This window comes from Miniopterus natalensis, chromosome 8, assembly GCF_054644295.1.
Source record: "Miniopterus natalensis isolate mMinNat1 chromosome 8, mMinNat1.hap1, whole genome shotgun sequence".
Lineage (NCBI taxonomy): Eukaryota > Metazoa > Chordata > Mammalia > Chiroptera > Miniopteridae > Miniopterus > Miniopterus natalensis.
The window spans coordinates 3049949-3070737 of NC_142088.1; the positions used below are offsets into that span (position 1 = coordinate 3049949).

The 20789-nt window shown below is 56.9% G+C and overlaps 1 protein-coding gene across 1 annotated transcript; it reads left to right on the forward strand.

Moving 5' to 3' along the window:
- The first annotated feature begins 10462 nt into the window (after window positions 1-10462).
- Window positions 10463-11988, forward strand: ARL4C (ARF like GTPase 4C). The gene has a single exon (XM_016204622.2). The coding sequence runs from the start codon at window positions 10514-10516 to the stop codon at window positions 11090-11092; it is 579 nt and encodes a 192-aa protein (XP_016060108.2). The 5' UTR covers window positions 10463-10513; the 3' UTR covers window positions 11093-11988.
- The last annotated feature ends 8801 nt before the right edge of the window (window positions 11989-20789 follow it).

The window sequence follows — 20789 nt, forward strand, 5'->3', positions numbered from 1 at the left end:
GGAGCCTCGGGCACAAGTAGGGTAAGGACTGAAAGACATTCACTGTGGGCTGCGATCAGGGGTGACCTGTGGGGCAGGTTCAGAGGGCGCGGAGGGGCCCGGCAGGTTGCGGTAGACTGAGGGCTGCCGGGGGAAGGAGGGAGGACGAGAGGGGACAGGTCCGGGAGAAATCAAACTTGCTGGCTGAGTTCTTCAGCTTGGGTCTCTACAGCGCCCTGAAAAGGAATTAAAAGTAAGGAGTTTACTGAAATGATGGTGCAGAGGGCAAAGGTCAAACTGACATGAGCGGAGATGATCAGTACCAGGGGCAATGACCCCGGCCAGGCTCGACTGCTCCGTGAGTGACAGTGTTTTATTCTGTACATTCAGGCCCTCATCCAATTCCATTGAGACGTCAGAATTAAAAATGGTCTGGCCCGGCCGGCGTGGCTCAGCGGCTGAGGTCGGCCCAGGATCCAGGAGAGAGCGGGTTCGATTCCCGGTCGGGGCACATGCGCGGGTTGCGGGCTCCTCGATCCCCAGCAGGGGGCGCTCAGGAGGCAGCCAGTGAGTGACTCTCGTCATGGATGTTTCTCTCCCTCCCTCTCCCTCTCTCTCTGAAATCAATAGAAACATTAAAACATTATAAAGATGCCTGGAAGGGTGATGCTTTTCAGGAAAATGCTACTTCTACAAGGGACGTTGAGGTTTGAAGGGGAGACGAGTTTCCACTGGTGTGACACGTTTGCAACACGGAGAACACGTATGTCCTGGGTGCTGAGCTTTGATGCAGAAGTCACATGCTCCCTCTCCGAGTGAAAGCGCCCTTCGCCCACAGGAGCCCTGCCCGGGTGCCCGGCTGCCCGGGATCCACGACACCAGCTCGGGCGCCTCTTCCTCCGCTGGCGCCTCGCCACCCTCACCGAGCTTCGTGCTGAGCACGCGAGCACAAAAAGCGTGAGAAACCCTGCGGAAAGTCCGTTTCATCCCTACCCACCGAGACGCCGCCGGGAGGCCGCTTCCCTGCGACGCGGTGTGAATGCCGTGCAGATTAAGTGTCGCTATGAAAGCCATCTGCAGGCACGCACGCAGCAGAGAGAACTGTAAAAGTGCAGGTAAGGGCGCGGGATGGCCTCGGCACCGCGGGCACTGTGGGCACCGCGGGCATGGCAGTCCGTTGCTTCATTTTCAGGGCCGGCCCTGGGGAGAATCCCCGAAAACCTGCAAAGAACTTGGGAAGTTGGCAGCACACACCTTCCTGGAAGGTCAAAGGCCTCTGAAGAGGGGACCTCGCCCACTTCCACCTGCCCGGGAGGCGGGAAAGCGCCTCTAAACGCTAACGTGCGGTTTAACCCTGTGGGCCTGACCCCCAGGCAGCAGAGCAGCAGCTGGAGGAAACCGACCGCTCGTCTCCCGGCCCCGGGAAGGCTCCCCAGCCCGTCTCCCGGCCCCGGGAAGGCTCCCCAGCCCGTCTCCCTCATGCTCGCAGGCTGCTGACAGGCCTCCAGACAGGAACCACTTCTTTATGGATATTTGCCATTTGCTGGTGGGTAATTCACTCTCAGGACGTTTGTTATGTTTATTTTAATTCTTCCTAGAAGGCAGTGCAGGATTCGGGGCTTTTAAATCTGCATGTGTATGCAGGCATTTTTTTTTTTCTTTCTCTGCATGCATTCATTAGCTAAGCGGGGCTTTAGACTTTCTTTGTTATTATGAAAATGATATTTTCGTGCACATGGAAAGCAAATTCTAACAGTGCAGGAGACATACAAGGAAACTTGTCTCTTTTCCATTCCACATCCTCAGTCCCATTGTCCAGAGATAACCACTGCCAACAGTTTCGTGTGTCCTTGTGTTTCTTTTTAGAAAATCTCCATTTATATCATATCTACATGTCTATCTAACATACACATTCAAACACACACACGTATTTATATATACATACATATATATATATTGAGAGAGACAGAGAGAGAGAGAAACAGAGAGACAAACAACAGTTTTTCGAGATGGGCATATTTGTGCACTAAACCTTTTTTTACTTATCAATCTCTGGGTGAGCTTAGCCACTACAACACACAGGTTCATCTCCTTCCTTTTAACACCTCTGAAGTGTTTTGCCACATGGAAGACTCTTAGATTATCTAATAATTTTGCTACAGATGGGCATTCTGACTCCCGGCCAGTGCAAACAACTTCTCATGGAAGACTCCTGTCTGCAGCCACCTCTCTGGCCCTAGAGCTACATATGATTTTAATCCTGGTTTCTCTAATCATTGCTCTGCCCCAAAGTCTAGGCGTAATTTTGTGCGTGTTTTTGTTAATCCCCACACGAGGATATTTTTTCCATCGATTTTATAGAGAGCATGGAACAGAGAGGAAGAGACAGAGGGAGAGAAACGTCGACGGGAGACCCATGGACTGGCTGCCTCCTGCACACAACTCGACCGGGGGTGAGGAGCGAACCCGCAACTCGGGGACGTGCCCTTGAGCGGCGGCATCGAACCCACAGCCCTTCGGTCTGCTGGCCCAAACCAGCCAGGGCCAGGCTTCATTTTTATACATTAGGCCTCGGTTTTCCCGCGTCTCCGCTGACGAGCATTTCGGTTTACGAACAGGCCTCAGAAGTCGAACACGCTGCACGGCTCCCGCTCAGGGCAAGGTCCGGGCTCGGCTCTCGGCTGTGGACCCCTCGGTTTTCGAACGTTTCGGAACTCGAGGGGTTTCCCGGAGCGGATCACATTCAAAAACCGAGGGACCGCGGTATCTGAATTTAATTCCTTGACCAGGAAGAACCCCAGGGTGTTTTCATGCAGTTCTTTGCCCGCTTTGCGCCAGACAAAATCACCGCGAAGACACCGCCGTGAGCAGCAGGCTAGAAACCAAGTTAAGAAACTCTAGATAAATAAGCTCGAATTCAGTAAGAGATCATGAGCTTCTCCCAGCACAGAAATCAAGTTTATTCTCATTTCTTTACTTTTGTTTCGCTGTCTTTCCCTCCTGAGCCGGAACAGGCCGGGAGGCAGGGGGAGCGACCGTCTCGCACCCCTGGCTTCTCGGGCCTGCACCGGCCCGTCACAAATCAGAGGACCCAGGGCTGCGTCTGGGTCAAAGGAGATTCGACCGGCAGCTGTTGGTCTGACTCAGGGGACGGGGGAGAACGTGGGACGCGGGGAGCACATGTGGGCTGGCCGGATGTGGGGACTGCAGCTCAGAGGCCCCGTCTCCCGATGTCCAGTGGGTGCCCAGTGGCACCGTGGGAAGGCTGCAGCTCCCGGTATGGGTGCCCTAGGAAAGCCGCCAGTGAACGCAGTGCCCAGCTGCCCTTGGCAGTGAGAGTGAGAAACCATGCGAGGGGGACGGGTTCACCGCTGGGAGATGAGAGGAGACAACCAACCACAGGGGCCACCAACGTTCTGTGGACCGACGGCTAACGAGACCAAGTCTAGTGGTCGAGATGGGGCCGGGAGGGGAGCCGTGTTGCGCCTGTGCATTTGGGGGTCCCGGTGGGTGACGTACCTCTGAACGCCATGGCCATCCTGTTGCCGGTGGAAGTGGATCCTTGTGGTGTCGCAAGGAGACCCACCAGGGAGGGTGAAGTCCGGGAGGAGATTTATTTGCGGCGCCAGATACAAAAATCAAAGGAATTCCCCTAGTTTCCAGTGCCCTGTCTCCACCTGCCCCTCCGCGGGGAGAGCCCAGCCTTGCCTCCGTCGGCCCGGAAGCAGGGCCAGCGCGCGGACCTTTCGCGCCACGCCAAAGCTGAGTCCACGTTAAAGCTTAGCCGGGCCGGCCTCCGTCGCCCTCCGGCCGGCTCAGCTTGTTCTCGGGGTGCACTCAGGCTGGGGCCCGCCGCGAGCCTGCGCTTGGAGTCCGCCTGCCCACGGGGCGGCTAAGGCCACGCGGGTGCACGGAGAGAGAACCCCCAGCGCAGGAGCAGGCCCGTCACTGGGACTGTATCATCTCAGGCTTGCGACGGACCAGGCCCTCCTTCGAAACTAACCAATCAACTTCCCAAGCTTTCCGGGCTTCTGCCGGATCCACCAATCTATTCGTTCCCCAGGCTCGACTGACAGGCCCGTGTGGGCTCCAGCTGGCACCTATTGGGCACACCTGGTAGGAGCATCTCCCCTGTGCCATCTTGGCTTCCCCTGCGCACGTGCTGACCTCCCCCTGCTCCCCTGAACACCCTATACTGGGGGGCGGGCTGCTCCCAACGTGGGCGAGGGGAAGGGTGTTGACCCCTTTTGGGGGGCAGTGCTGTGAACCCCTGGAGTGTGTGAAGCTGTTGCCTCCTGGTTAAACAGGCTTATACTCCCTGCTTGATTGAGCTTGGTAACGTCTAGTTCCCTGTGCTCCCCCTCCTTATTAATGCCCCCCCGCCTACGCTAACGGTCCCAGGCAGTCCTCAGCCTGAGGGTCGCCTGCCCCGCAGGCCGCCACGGAGCCGCGAAGGGCGAGGGAAGCACTGCCAACCGGCCGGTTGGTTTTCTTAGGGAAACACGCTAAGGATGGAGCCACCCACAGAGTCCACTGAAAGGCCAGGTAAGAAGGGAAGCGAAGGGCCTTTGGATTTTTCCTTTGGTCGCCTATGAATGACCTTCGGGAAGCAGACGGAGGAGATCAGAGGGGGCGGGAGCAAGGAAGTCGAAGGGATTTTCTATGATAGATGGGAAAAAGTCAGGTTACATAGACGAGCCAAAGAGCCGTCTTCACGGAGGGGGGAGCTCCGCCAGGCGCCGGCTGCTGGGTCAGGGGGCAGAGTCTTCCGAGGGCCCCCACACGGTGGAGAAATGGGGGCTGGCACACACCCTGCCTCCTCCACCACAGGGAGGAGCCCACGGGGCTGGAAAGAGGCACAAAAGCCCAGTTGTGTCCCTCTCTCTCCCTCGGTCCAGCCACGGAGGTTTTAATTAAATGAAACTGATAGGCGCCCAGGTGACCTGCGCAGGAGGGCGGAGGGGCCAAGGGGCTCCGCTTCCGTTGAATCCTCGGAGCAGGGAGCAGAGCTCTAATCGGTTCTAATTATCCTTTCTCTCCCCCTTTTTTCACTGCAGCTTGTAGTAGAAACTCAATTGCGGTGATTGAATTATTGGAGGAATCCGAAATAACTTCCACATCCCAAGCCCTTCCTCCTGCCCCTGAAAGGGTGCTGGCGCCGGCAGGGAATTGTGTGGTCGTTTCGGTAAACCCAAGTTCTCGACGTCCCGGATCGACGTTCACTCAGGAGATGACGTTTAAGCTTTAAGGAGGGGATGCAAATAATCTTGTACGAGAATCTCATCTGGAAATAATGTCAATAGGAAAGATAATGACTTCTAAAGTGTCACACCTACCGCGGGCCTGTAGTCGAGATGGACAATTGATAAATGAAGACTTAAATGAGAAAGAAAATATTTTAGCGCTTTTTAAGAAAATTTTTAACCAGAATCAAACGACAACTACAAAATGACCCTAGCAGTGGTGGGTGGGAGAAGCGAGAGCCTGAATGGTCTTGGTCTTGTTGCTTCACAAAAAAATTAAAAATAAGGCACTCTGAACTGTTTGGGGGTTTTTGTTTGGTTGGTTTTTATTAAAATCAATGTGAGTGCACAACAGAGTGGTGGATCTTCTCTATTCCAGTCTGTGGGTCACTCAAGTAAAGTGAAAGGCCACCAGCATCACAGATTCATATCCGTCTCCAGCCAAATCTACCGGCCCGCCCCCCCCAAAACTCCCCCGGGAACCAGCATCTTTCGGCCCCTTCCGAGTGTAGCCTGGGGCTGGCATTTCACCTGGAATTCAGAGACTGCCGGCTGATGGAGACCCCAAGACTTCTGGGGCTTTGGGTGGGGCCTTCGTTAAGGAAATGCTCCCACCAGCCAAAGAATTTCCACCCTGAGCCCCCGGCCCGGCTGCCTCAGGCCTCACTGCTCTCTCTCCAGGGGACCTCCTTTATTCCCGAGGCCCGGGCCCACCTCCATTTCCGGCTGCCCCGCCTGCGCACTGAACAAGAAGTAAAAACGGACTCCTTCCCATCTCCAACCTCAGCTGGGTTTCCCGGGTGCTGAGTCCCTCTCTTCCATCAGCTTGCGATTCTCTGAACTGCTTTCCTGGTCAAACCCCTGGGTCTCTGCCAGGCTTCTGCTTACCCCTCCGGGCAATCGCCCCTCGGGCTCTGCAAGGGCCTTGCAGACAAGACCTAAGCCTGCATCGGAGAGTCGACGTCCCCAAGCTCCGAGTCCCAGCAGAGGCACTTTCTCAGCTTAACAAGTGGGGCTCGAAGAGAACAGGTCCCCCAGCTCCAGCTAGAGAACCGGGTCACGGAGTCGCTTATCCATTCATCCGTTCAATCATAGGGACAGAACATTTACTAGGCAATGGGCAAATTTACCCCCGCGGAGGCCTTCACCTATTATACAAGGAGCTCGGTAGAGGGCACTCCAGCATTGTCACAGCTGAGCACAGGGGCGGCCAACCTGGACCCGGGGAGCCAATCAGAAACCGCAAATAATCCCAACCCTGTCCTGCGTGCGGGTGGACACGCCCGCCCAGGCCCTGATCTGTGTTCTGATGCCAGCTCGCCTATGGGTGGGGTGCTCACCTGTGCCTCTTATAGCCCGCCTAACGCAAACATCATGACGACGGAAGACATTGCTCTGCTAGCTGGACCCGCTCGAAAGTCACTTTCATAGGCGGCACGCTTTATTTCTAAGCCCTTAAAGGGAAAAAAAAGATAGTATTTCAGGATCCAATTTCAAAATTACTGCCAAGTTATTGCATTCTGTTTAACTTGAACTAACTGAGCTCTTTTCTGGGTGTCAAGCCATCCTGATGCAGAAGAAAAGGGGGAGGGCCTGACACATGGCTGCTGCTGGAAGCGAAATTCCTCTTGGGCAAGGCACGGTGCACGTATTTCTTTGAGAAACATCTTCTGATGAATTAAAATGGACAGCAGCACACGTGGTCGATATTTTCCACTCAGCGGAATGCGTGCCAAGTGGGAGGGGGCATCGCCACTCGGAGGACTGCGTACCGGGTTATCCAAGTGGTTTCTTTGCAGTTACCGAAGCCAAAGTTTATTGAGCACTTACTATGTGCCAGGCACCATGCTAAACACTTTACACGCATTATGTCATTTACAACCAGCACGTGTGAGATACATTTTACAGATGGGACGCTTGAGAAATGGGGAGCTGGGTGCTGCCACGTGGCTAGAATGTGGTGGAAAACGCACGGCTCCCACCCAGCGTCGACATAGCCCAGCCCGTCAGCCGCGATGCTAGGCCCGTCCACCTAGAGGCAGGTCCTGCGCGGGCCGCGTTTCTGACAGAGGTGCACAGGTGGTTTCCTTCCCATCACTCGCGTTTCTCAATTGCCATCCACATTCTCAAGCTGACTGAGCCGAATGACATTTTTATGGGAAAGAAGTTAAATTATCAACCATAAAATCAACTTATCACCCGGTGAGTGGAATTAGAAGGCCGAGTGGTTGCCGTTCAATTACGGTGAGTGGCTGTTGAAGGCCCTGTGCCGGGAGGCTCTGGCGAAGTCTGTGACTCTGCTCTTTCTGCCGGACGACAGACAGCCCCCTTTGATCGCTACACTCCACCGCGGGGGGTGGGCGCAAAATGTGGGGGCTGCCGTCAAAACTACTGCTGGCACCAAGAAAACACATTGGGTATTTTACTTAAAATACTTCCCTCCTACTACCCTTAAAATAAAAAGCGAGGCCTGACAGGGGATGGAGGCAAGTGCGGGAGAGGGGTCCTCTATTAAGATCATTTGTGGGAGCCGGGGCAAAGGGTTCGTCTGATCTGTGTCTTTCCAGATGCCCAGGGTCCGGGCTACTAGTCAAAGTCCCGTCTCGGGCTGACACCCAGCTGAGGCCCTGCCTGGGCACAGAGGAAGGAGAGAAGCTGCCTATGGGACAGGCCTTCAAGAGGGCGAGAAAAATCACTCCAAAAACACAAAATTCTGCCTTCCCAGGGTTCCCAGTAACCAAAATAACCGCGTTATAAATTACACCGCCGTCTCTCCCAGCTTGCTCACTGCCGTTTGCTCTTTGGGAACAGATGCTCGGTTCTTGTTTGGGAGCCACCCCTCCCCATTTGAGCCCCTGGGCCACACCTACCAGTGTGTTCCATCCTTCTGGACAGTAATGCCTGATTCAGGGGCTGACCAGAAAGGCCAAAGGGATGTGTCCTCCAGGCTTTCGTCACAGTTAATGGGAAAGAGGTACAACTTTTTCCCTCCAGGATGGTAAACAGAGGATGTGAGTCCAAGGAAGCCAGTGGGAAAAAGAATTGGATACAGAGTGAAACAGAGAAGAAACGAAGAGGCACCTGCTCTAAACTTCTTTTGAGCTCCTGGATCCAGCCATGCCTGAATCACATGACCCTTTCAATTATGTCAGCGGATGTATTTTCATTTTTTTGTGCAATTCAATTTGAGTTGAATTCCTGACTTTTGCCACTGAATTCAGGTTGCTTACAACTTCATTTCCCATTAAATTAAAATAGTGTGTGGGTGGAGCAAGAGAGAGCAGGGAGGCCCTCAGCCCTGTGCACCAACACCCCTGGGCTCAGGGCACCCGGGCTCCACCTTGGCGAAGAGGTTTCCTCGTCTGGTGGGTATCACGGAGTAATCCTCAAGGCCGTTTCCAGCCCGACATCCATTTCCCAGTCCCTGGTCCCACTCTGGAGGCCACACGGCTGCCGTGGCAGCTGCCACCACAGGAATTCCAGAGACAGGACGGCTTGTCCTGCTTTGTGCAGACGTGGCCTCCTCACGTGTTTCAGCACCAACGAAACCATGCGTCTTATCCTAGCCTGTGGAAGGATGGTGGTAAAGGAAAGCGTGCCTGTGAAGTTTGGGGTTTTACTCCTAAATGACAATTGCTTTCATTTCTGTCCCCCTTGACCCTGCTCCTAAGCGGGAATTGGACAGATGTGACCACCGCCCCTCCAGCGGGCCTGTGTTTCCCATGATGTCCTGTGTCCTCTGCATACAGAGGGAGTGAGCGTTTGTTCGTTAGGTGCTTACCACCCGGGGAAAAGCCTCTGGGTTGGAGGAGGGGACATGGAAACCGGGGACCCACACCGCTGTTCCTAACCTCTGGGGGGCGCCATGGACCCCCAACTAGGGACGAACTTTGTTTCAGCCCCCAACTGAGTCTAAATCCCCAGGTGCAGGAAGAGTGGTTCACCTGTGGGCAGGGGCTTCTCAGTTCTCAAAGCAGGGTGCCAGAGGGAGCCCCCTGAGATGCTGAGGTTTGACCTGGGGTGTCACATGGTTGGTGGGAACAAAACAAGGCGCCAAAGGGGCTGTGCGGGAATGGAGAGCCCCAGAGTCCTCGGAGAGCAAAGGTCCTACCCCCCCCAGCTCCCCATCACAGCCGAGGGCGCAAACGCTGGACCCCTGCACCCGTCGCTGCCACGAGCCGGGAAAAGCTGGGCCTCCGGGCACAGACCGCGGCCTCCAGGGCGGCGGGGGCCTCGGGGGGGGGGGGGGCCGGAGCTCGGGCAGGAAAGCTAGCCCCGGCCGGGGACACGACAAAGGGCGTCTGAGGGGGGGCGCCCGGGCGGGGTACCGGGGCGGCTCGGGGTGCAGGCTGGTGGTCACTGCAGCCAGCGCCCCGCTCCCCTTCTCCTGGGCGCCTGGGGACCTCACCCCTCCGCCCTCACTCCCCAGGGGGCACTCGCACCCCGCCCCCGGGCGCTCCCCGGCCGCCTGGCTCCGGATCCGGCGCAGAGCCGGGACCCCCAGCCCGCTCCCCGAGGCCCGCGGCCGGGCTGGGGGGCGGGGAGCTCGGGGAGCTCGGGGAGCCGGGGGCCCGGAGCTATTTTTACGAGACGCGCCGGCGGCCTGGGCGGGAGGCAGCTCGGGGCCCATTGTCCGGCGCGGGCGGGGACCCCGAGGGCGATTCCCCGCGCTCCCGAGGGCGCGAAAACGGCGGGCGGGCGGGGAGGTCCGCGCCCCACCCGGGGCCGCGACGGGGCGGGGCCGGGGCGGAGTCGCCGGGATGTGGGCGTGGCCTGGGCGCGGTCTGGGCGGAGTCGGGGTGTGGGCGGGGCCTGGGCGGAGTCTGCTGGGCTGTGGGCGGGGCGGGGGCGGGGCGGGGGCGGGGCGGGGGCGGGGCCGGGCCCTCCCGCGGCTGCAGGCTGGCGGTGGCGCGGCGGCGGCGCGGGGACTGCGGGGACAGAGGCGGCAGCGACGCCAGGGGAACCCGCGCCCGCCTGCGCCTCCGCGGCGCCCGGCAGCGGCAGCAGGAGCGGGGCCGGAGCCGCCAGCGCCGAGGGGCGCGGGAGCCGGGCGGGGCCCAGGAGCGCTCCGGGCGCGAGCATCCCGCGTCCCGGCCGCAGAGGCGGCCGCGCTGGAGACAAAAGCCCGCGGGAGGGACGCGATGCCGGGCCGGCGCGGGCCGGGGCGCCGGGGCGTCTGAGCGCGCGGAGCCGCGCGCCCCGGGGCGGCGGGCGGCAGGAGGGGCCCGTGGCGGCCGGGGGGCGGCGCCCTCCCGCCGCAGCCGCAGCGCCCGGCGCCGCAGCGCGGAGCCATGGGCAACCTCTCCTCCAACATCTCGGCCTTCCAGTCCCTGCACATAGTCATGCTCGGCTTGGACTCGGCCGGCAAGACCACGGTGCTCTACCGGCTCAAGTTCAACGAGTTCGTGAACACCGTGCCCACCATCGGCTTCAACACGGAGAAGATCAAGCTGAGCAACGGCTCGGCCAAGGGCATCAGCTGCCACTTCTGGGACGTGGGCGGCCAGGAGAAGCTGCGGCCGCTGTGGAAGTCCTACAGCCGCTGCACCGACGGCATCATCTACGTGGTGGACTCGGTGGACGTGGACCGGCTGGAGGAGGCCAAGACGGAGCTGCACAAGGTGACCAAGTTCGCCGAGAACCAGGGCACGCCGCTGCTGGTCATCGCCAACAAGCAGGACCTGCCCAAGTCGCTGCCGGTGGCCGAGATCGAGAAGCAGCTGGCGCTGCACGAGCTGATCCCGGCCACCACCTACCACGTCCAGCCGGCCTGCGCCATCATCGGCGAGGGCCTCACCGAGGGCATGGACAAGCTCTACGAGATGATCCTGAAGCGCAGGAAGTCCCTCAAGCAGAGGAAGAAGCGGTAGTGCGCCGGGAGCGCGCGGGCGCGCCGGGCACGGAGGGAGGGACGGACGCACGGACGCACGGACGGATGGATGGATGGATGTGCGAGAACCCGCGCCCGCGAACAAAGACAGCGAACCAAAGCGATGCTTCCAATTTTTGAACCCGCGTCCCTGCGCCCCGCTGCGGGACTGGTGACCTCCCCCGGGGGTGCGGGCTGACCGGCCAGCGCGCCCTCGCCACCTGCGCGCACCCCCGGCGCAGGGACCTTTTGTCTGCAGCCGGAGCTCCCCGGCGGGGCGGGAGGGCGCCCTGGGGAGCGGACCTGCGCCCGCTGCCGGCCGCCCGCCCTCCCGGCCCCGGTGGAGGCTCAGATCTCAGACACAAAAGCGGTTTCTTCCTGACTCCAGCAGGGCCAGAAGTTCAGGCTGCCCCGCCCTCACCTGGGAGTCACCTGAGGTATGCGAGGCCCAGCGCCCTGGGCGGGAGTCCCGGGTGTGGGGGCCTGTTGGCAGCGGGAGGTGCTGGGGGAGCGCAGCCCTTCCTGGCATCCACGGGCGGTGGAAGCTGGATAAATTTTATGTCACAGGGCAGGCCCCTGTTGAAATTTCATTTGTCCTGCTCTGGGCCAGAACGAGGTGGTGGTTCCGGCTATTTGGGGGGGGGGGACTGCCTGGAACAATATACAGCCCCCCCCCCCCGCCCTCCTGGGTCGTGGGGCACTGCACCCGGCCTTGGCTGGGGAAATGGCCCAGAAGATGCCCCTCTCCTGGTGATTTGTGGTGGCTACGGAACCAGTTTTGTTGAGAACTGCTTTTCTGCCTGGAATCAGACGTCATCCAGATGGCTTGGACCCTGTCCATGTGTGGGTCATGATCACACAAAGAGACCAATAAAAAAATAAAAAAATAAAACTGTTGGAGGTGGTGGCCAATGATGCATTTACTGTTTGCAGGACAGCTAAGGGTGTGTAAAGGGTAAGGCTCCGGATGGCGGTGCTGGGTGGCGGTGTGTGTGGACGCAGGGGCCTCCCTCGCACCGTGTCATTGGCACAAATAGCCAGACCCGTGAGCGTGGAGCCTGAAGTTCTCTCCGCCTGCTGATCGGCGTGTGCGCGCACAGCTGCAGATGTGTGCGGAATGGCAATTTGGTTTTTTGCAGGGGATGTCTCATGATACCTTAGCTTGATGATGGGTTTTGGTTTTCAGACATGTTAAAAAAAAAAAAAAAATTCTGCAAATGAATACTTACCTTAGAAATAGTCACCCTCGGGGGGAAAAAGACGCTGCTCTGCCCTTTCATATCCGTTTCTGCTGCACGTGGAGACACGTTCAGATTTCTAATCGGGTTCTTTGTGGCCTATCTGGCTTGGGTATTTATTAAAAATGCCTCATTAGCGTATTTCATGTCACGCACCAAAAAAATTAAAACCCCACCTTGTTGCAGAAGCTGCCCTGGTTGCATGGATTTAAGAGCAGGAGAAGTCCCGGGGTGAGGTTCATCCTTGTGGGAACCGGCCTGCGCAGCGAATGCAAACCACCGCGGGGGGTGGGGGCGGGGGGGGGGGGGGGTGGGGGGCTCGAGGAGAAACGCAAGCGTGTGACGTCATGGTCACCTGTGCTCCTGCACTAGACCGTGTACTTGAAAGAGGCTTTGGAAGATAAAGTGAAAGAATAGATATTTTTAATAATGAAATTTAAAGAAATCCTATATAATCAGGACTGCGTCTTGGTTGGCAAAAGCTGTCATTTACCCCGAAACACAGTATCGGAAGGGAAACCTAAGCTTACCGTTTGATTTTTATTTCTCCTTCGAATCCATGTTCACAGGTAGAATTACATCCCTCCCCCCCCCCACTGTTATAAATTAATTTACAAAGGGGGGCCTATAGACATCGGGTACGGTCATGCTGGAGCTGCGGGTTACTCAGAGGATAAGTCCATGCCCATTGTCCTGAGATATTCTGAAGGAAGGAGCCTAGCAGCCCATCCGCCTCTCTCTCTTGTCGGTGTATTTGGCACCCCTCCGGTGGTGGTCGTTTTTGTAGAAACTCAGTAGAGAAAGTATAGCTAAGCAGTGTTGCAAGGCCCGCGAGGTCTCCGTTTACACATCGACAGCATCGTCACCCATCTCTACGTGGGCTGGTCCCATCGTCTGAGGATTCTGTATAGAATTATTAAAAAAAAAATCCATCTTCTTTATTTTCTTCACACGCAACAATTTCTTAAGCACTTTGACATTTTGGTAGCTCCACACTATTGAGAGAATAATACGTTTATTTTGTGACATTGCAGATGCCAAATACTGGAACCTTCTCGTGCTCACGATTCTTAGGCTCATGATCACTGTTCAGGTCCTGCCGTGCTTTACAAATGATGCGAAATGATTTTGGGGTCTTTTTCTTTTTTTTTCTTTTTTGCATTATCGATGCTTAAAGGGTGCAGTCAGCTGTTAGTAATTGTGTAGTAAAGTAAAACCCTGTGGTGTCTCAACTAATACTTAAGAGTCTCAGTTGATTTCTGTAACGTTCAACCTAATAAATATCCCATTTTATCTCCAAGCAAACAGACCACATCCCCTTGGAGCGGTCAGCCCGCAGGGGTCCCCTCCAACGTGGTCGGTGGTTTAGGGTGCCTCCCGCCCTTGGGTGAAGGAGTGGGTGCCACACAGAGGAAGTGGGCCTCCCCGTGGGAGCTTTCAGGGTGTTCCCTCACAGACCCGGGGGGGCCGGCCGTGCCGCAGGACAATTCCCTTCACCCACCCTCTGTCCTGGGGTTGGGACTGTGTCTCCTGGTTTGTTTTCGTTTCTACTGCTACAGTTCTGTCTCGATCACCCTCCCCTCCTGTTCCCGCTCCCTTTTATATGCCTATATGATGCTGTGAACAGAAATAAATTATTTATACAAGCAAACGCTCAGGGAGCTTGTCTGTGGCTGGTTTCTGCTCTCAGTTCTCTAGGCCGTCTTTGCCGGGTGGAGGGACGGGGCCCGGGCGGTCTCTGGGGCTGAACCCATCGTCTCTGCTTGTTTGGTTTGGGCGTCTGTCCCACCCGGAGAGGTGGGTTGGGAGGTGCCCACCCCCCTTCTGCTGCCTGCCAGTGGTCCTCAAAACCCTTAGGAAAATGGCCTCAACACCTGCCCAGGCCCAGCCTCTCAGTTACCGAAAAGGTCATCACTGTTCATTTCTTCAAAATTATCTGATTATGTAAAATTGGGGACAGCGATGTGCTGACATGACCCCGCTAGTCGCTGCGAAGCTGCTCGGGGTCGCCGCTGCCTCCCTGCTGATAGCTGGCTTGGGTGCTGCTCCTGAGCCCCCAGGACTCCGGGCTCGAGTCCTGCGGACAGCAGGAGTGGTGGGCCCAGGGTGCTCCGTCCGCGCCCCTGGGGAAGGGCCCGCTCCTGAAGAACGAGGGCCTGGCGAGACGCAACGGAACCTCAGGGTCGATGCCTAGCTCAGGCTCCCCTGATTTTGCTGAAGCCTTGAGCCTCAGTTTCCCCGAATGTAAAACGGAATCATGGCGGTTGGGAGGCTGGAACAATAATGAACGGGACGAGCTCGTCAAGGGCCTGGCGCGGGGCAGGCGCTCAGCGGCTTTTAGCGTTGGTCATTACGGGCTGCTGACAATACGCAGAACGAGTGACGACTTACCCTCACTAGGGCCTTTGAAGGAGGTCCCTGCAATGTTCCTTCCTTCATGCCCGGTGTCATCCCGCTAACACCTGGCTGCCGACTCCAGGCCCAGGCCCAGGCCAGGGTGGAGTCACACACGCAGCCCTCGAATCTGACCGCCCCGGGCGGGTGGTCTTCTCGTCTGGAGCTGTGAGGGGCCAAACTAGGCACTAAACTGAGGTCTCCAGGCTCAATCCCTCAGTCCTCAGACAGCCCGTCTCGCTGGGCTGTGAGCCTCTCCACAGTGAGCAGGTCTTTGATAGCTGGTGTCTAGGGCACATGCTCAGTAAATACTGGTTGAACAACTTAATTCATGTCAGTTTGGGTTGTAAACTTTAAAATGGACATTCTACAAATGATTGTTTCCCATTGAATATTTTGGTTAATATGAAAAACACAAAATAATATTATTTTTTACGATCCCTGTTGTGAGATGAACCATTACAATGACTGTAGGATGTGGAAACGTTCACACATTAATCAAACATGGTGATTTTTTTTCTTAAAAGATGAGCTACATCTTTCACATACGTCCCTGTAGAAGCAAATGTTTAAGAGTCAGATGACGTCGGAAGGGGACAGATGCCATTTCTAAGAACCGAACCCTTAAAAATGCTTAAAAGCCATTTAGAAAACCCGCCGCAGCTCCTTCTGAGGAACAGCACTAGGACTCAAAAGAAGCAAAGACCAAAACCCTTGTTTTTTGGTGCAACCTTGGTTTCACGTGGGCTTTACAGCTCAGTCCTTGAGGGGCCGGGCGATGCTTGATATTGGACCATATTGTTCAGTTTACGTTTTCCAGGAAAGTGACCCCAAGTGGCCCCGCTGCTCTGACCTCCAACAGCTGAGGAAGCTAATTTTCGTGCGAAGCCATCGCTGTGTGTCCCCCACCCCTGAGCTTGCCCGGGGCTTAGCTCCTCATTTCCAAATCTCTGCTGGACCGTGGCCGCGTGGGTCTCCCGAGCCCGTGCTCTTGGAACAGTCCTGTTACCAACATCAGAGACTGTTCCGATGTCACAGTTGGGTGGCACCAAGGAAGGACAAGGGCTGTGCCAAGAGCAGGAGACAACAGGCCTGACATAAAGAGAGTGAGGAAGGAACTTGGCCCGGGGCCTGACCCTCCCTGACGTCACGGCTCTCGCCTGTCCAGCTAACCTCTCACTTCCCTCCTCGGCACCCACACGGGTGCCCACAATGTGGCATTTGCCCGCCAGGGACCAAATTCACCATCTCGGTCGCTATGAAGGCATCCCTGTCCTCAAATTGATGCTTATCCATGGTCACCCCTCCCCAACGCGGCTTCTCTGGCTCCCCTGGCTCAGCTGACACCTCACGAAGCAGACTTTGCACGGACCCTGGGGCGCCCCTTGCATTTGATCTGCACGACCTCTGATCGAGTGCGGCTGCTGCCGTTTCCGAGAGAAGTTGCACAGGAGGGTTTCTGAGAGGGCGGCATGTGCGTCTCCACCGAGATGAGAATTGAGAAAGGCAGAGCTCTGTGGTTTCACCCCCCACCCTCGCCCCAAGTCTGCAGAGCGTGAGCTGGTTTTCTTGGAACGGGAGGACCCGACGGGCCACTCTGGGCCTTGCCTCCTGCTAATGAGCGTCACGGCGAGTGCGTTCTCGGGGCGTTACGGGCCTGCATGAAAGAAAACCCAAACAGCATGCAGAGTTATAGCACGAGTTTAAGAGGGCAGGGATGTAGTAATTAAAACGAACAGTCACCCTGGCTGGTGTGGCTCAGTTGGCTGGGCGTCGTCCCGTGCACCCAAGGGCTGCTGGTTTGACTCCGAGTCAGGGCACATGCCCGGGTTTTGGGCTCGATCCCTAGTAGGGGGTGTGCAGGAGGCAGCCGATCAATGACTCTGATCATTGATGTTTCTCTCTCTCCCTCTCCCCCCTCTCTAAAAACCAATTAAAAACGTTTTTAAAATTAGCACAGTCATGTTAAGTACAGCTCCACGGATTTCTGCTCCGACTTGGTCCTGGATTATATGATAATAGCCGCTGCGAACCCTTACTGAGCGCTTAGTACGTGCCCGGCACCAGGCTGAGCGCTTTATCTGCTTGGTCTCTTTTCCTCCCAAGGGACCAAGCCACTAATCAAACAGATAATCAATTACTCCCTGCGCCTGGGCAGGTGAGGAGACTGAGGAGAGAAGACGAGATCACCTCCCCTGAGGTCCGTCACTGTCAGGGTGCAGCCGGGGCAGCCCCAGGTCCCTGAGACCCAGAGGCTGAGCTGGGAGCACCCGCGGCCTGCAGCTCGCGGAGAGGGAGGCCCTGCGGAGGAAGGAGCTGGGGCTCAGGATCCAGGGGAAGGGGTGCAGGCTGTATGGCCCTCAGGCAGGGCCACCCCCTGACATGGGGCCGCCTCCCCCCCCCCCCCAGAACTCAGCTCCCTGACAGCCTGACCCCAAGCCGGCCTCACAGCCTCTGTCCTCTTCCTGCGCTGACCTGGCGGAGGCGTCAGGCCTCGGGGGAGCTATGATCAGTGCAGGGCCCAAACCCTCCCCGAGAATGCATCCCGGCGCCTAGAAGCTCAGTCCCTCTGCGCCAGCCTCTGTCCTTAATTATTTCCGATTTTCTCTTCAAGGGACCGGACGCTTGGGGCAATGCCTCTCTGGCACGGGGCATTTGTACACCCCAGGAGGTGGCACTGGGGGGGGGGGGGGGTCGGCGTGCCTCTTGCTTGGGGGATGATCTTGACTGAGCCATGTGACCTTTTTCCACCCAGATGCCTCGTCTCCGCAGAGGCTGACAGTCCCTGCCTGCCTGTCCCTCCGGGGAACCCAGGGATAAAGCGAGATCGCGGCTGAGAAGGGACCGTGCAACCAGCCAGGCAGGCTGCACCCCCGAAAGGCTGCGTGTCCCGCGTGGGCGGTGCCCTTCTCCCCGTGCGGCCCTCTCTCGCTCGTTTGCGGGCATGACCAGCTCCTCCTCTAGCCGCGGGCCAGCCCTGAGGCCTCCCGCTCCCCCTTCCCCCCCACTCAGGAGAACACCCCCGACCCACAGAGGGTGAGCCACAGACGTAGCAAAGGAAAACGCCTCTCCCTGCGCCAGTCTGGGGGGGACACAGAGCCCTGGCGGACGTCTCCAGTAGGCGACTGGGGGAAAATAACCCTCTTTATTCCTGCCGTGGGCAGAACCTGCCTTCTTCTGATGGGGAACCCGAGATCCTTCCATTTCCTGCAACTCCAGCTCCCTGTGCAATTAATTTCAACTGCCTGCATCTCATAAAAACAGTTTCGATGGACAATTTAAAAGCCATCGTGGTAAGTAATGGCAGTTGCTCCGCTTCTTTCACCAACGCGTGTTTGAACCCATTACTGCGTAGATGGCATTCCGCACGGCTATGCGGGGGAAGGGTGCGGGGGCCGCATTCATCACGCAAAAAGTCGCCGTTAAAATCGTTACCCACCAGCAACTGTGACACCCATTACACTGGGGACACTCCAGTAGGCACAGGTCCCAGGAAGACATATAACGCGGTTCTTGTCCTCGGAAGGCTGCTGTCTTGGAGAGGAGTAAATGGATGGGCTTAGGAAATTTTTTCTTACTTTTTTACAATTAGACACAGGACCATAAAACTCTCCTTTGCTTCTCTGAATTTCAGTGGATAAAGATGTGATGCCTGGAGTGGCTGCAGCCATTCCGACACCATGAGGAGAAGCCAGCCCGTACGCCGAAGGTGGCAGAAGGGAAATAGGGAAGGAGCCTGGGTCTTTCCCTGATCCCTGAACTCGTGTCGAAGCCAATCGTCCCTCCGGAGCTGCCAGACACTGGCTTTGCACCGCGCTGGGGCCCCAGAAAGCCTCGGCCTGAGCAACGTCACTCTGGTCTCTCTAAGACAGTGGTTCTCAGTGGGAGGAAGGAGGGACAGGTCAGCCAGGAAAGCATGCAAACCAGAGTCCCTGGAATACGCTGGGTGCAGCACTGACTCACCACAGCGTAGGTGACGCTTGTAAACATTGTGCTAAGTGAAAGGAGCCAGACACAAAAGGCCCATATCATATGGTTCTGTTCCTATGGGATGTCCCCCAAACAAGCAGACCCATAAAGACAGAAAGCAGATCAGCGGTTGGCAGAGGCGGGGTGGGGCATGGGGAGTGACCGCCAGTGGGTATGGGGGTCAGTCATTAGGGTGATGGGAATGGTTTGGAATTAGATAAATATAATGGTTACACAGCTGTGTGGATATACGAAAAACCACTGAACTGTCCACTCTAAGACCAACAAGACGTATATATTCCGTTTTAAAGTTGCAAAAAAGAACTGGAGCAGCCCGAGGGACCCTCCATCCCTACGGCTCAGTGCTCCCGCAGAGTCTCGGAGACCCACCTGTCAGGCTCTCCACTTGTGCTGAATCTGTCACCACACGACCTTGGATTCGGACAGACCTGCGGGGCGGCCCTGCTTGCCCTCCAGTGTTGAAACCAAGCGAGCGTACCCTCAGGGGCAACCCGAGTCATTTCTGTCGCCGAGCGTGGCGCGGGGCTCCTCGACCTTTCGGCCCTTGGTTATGTGTCCTGATTCCTGCTGGGAGTGCGATCAACACTCACCTACTGGGGCAAGTGCCTACCCGCAGCTTGCTGAGCCGAGCGAGGGAACAGTCCGACCCGACGGACTGGTTTTCGCCATTTTCCACCGAGGCTGTGTTACAGCCAACCCCCCAGGCTCACGTCCACAGCTGATCTGTCTGGAGAGCCGTGTGCAGAATCTATGTTCCAATAAGTCTGAGGACACTTAGAATCTAGGAGTTAAAAATTCACAGTAAAAGATGAAAGGATGCACGTTCTCTCCCACTTCATTTTTAACCGTCTCAGGTAAATGCCGTATTTAATAGGAGTTTCTTCCACATCTACTGTGGACGCAGGAATGGGCTCCAGGGCTCAGGAGCCAGGGTGACTGATGGGCGGCGGCCTTTCCTGAAGCAATGCCCCCTTAGGGGAAGAGCCAGGGCAGCCCCTCAGTGCAGTCCCCTGGGGTACCCACGGGGCCCTGACCGCCTCTCACAGACACTCTCCCCCTGTGTCTCTCTCCCCCTCTAGCCTGTGGCCCATCTTTTGTCTCTGTATCCTCCGGGCCTTTCTCACAGCTCGGCAAAGGGTGCGCACTTTCCCTACGTCACTGCACTCAGGCGGAGCTGAGAACCATCGTGACTATGTCCCCCCCAGAGCTCCAAGGACAGCCCCTGCGTCTGCCTGACCCCAGCCCTTCCCAACAGCATCATAGTTTCTATGCGCACTTGGCCTTGGCTCATTCCGTTAACAACAGAGGCCATCACTCGGAGTCAGAGCTGTGGCCCCTGAGCCTGTCCCTCCTGGAGCAGCTGGAGACCAGGATTGCCACTGCTCCTCTCGGTGACCTGGGGCCCAGGACACACATTCATTCTCCGTGTTGGCCACCAAACAGCTGTGTGGGTGGGGGAGTGAACACATAGGAGGGAGGGGGGAGGGGAAGCAGAAGTAAACCTCCCACCAGGAGGGCCAGACGCTGGGACTAAAAGGGCCGCAGGCAGAGTTGGGGTTCCCTCGGCTCCTGGGGAGGGCAGACATCCAGAGTGGGGGCTTTGGTCCCTCCAGCCGGGCCTGTGCACTCTTGGGACAGGCCTGTGCCGGCGACCAGCTGGGAAATCAGGGCCTGGCTTCAGGCCACGGTCTCTGGTCTGCTCTGCATGGAATAAAGAGTTTTATAAAGTCTGGGAGCTGCCAGTGTGGAAACGTTGGTGAGAAGGTGCCACATCTCCATGTCCCCAAACTCTGGCTCAAAGGGACTCCAGATGCTTCTGAAATGTTCAGATTAACAGGTCCCGGCAGCTGGTCTGGGCTGGGGCCTGGGAACAGGGGCTATTTTTTGGTTGGTTTGTTTTTAAATTTATTTATTTATTTATTTATTTAATTTATTTATTTACTTATTTATTTTTAGGGGCCTTTTTGATGTTTGTTTCTCACGGTTTCCCTCTGAGGCTGCTCAGGGATCTTTAGAAGACATCACTCGGGTCCTCAGGGAAGCTATGGCTCCATCCCGCCTGGTCCCCCTCGTGAC

What these genes read in the sequence shown, in the direction of transcription:
- ARL4C (XM_016204622.2), top strand. Translation starts at nt 10,514, where the DNA reads ATGGGCAACCTCTCCTCCAACATCTCGGCCTTCCAGTCCCTGCACATA.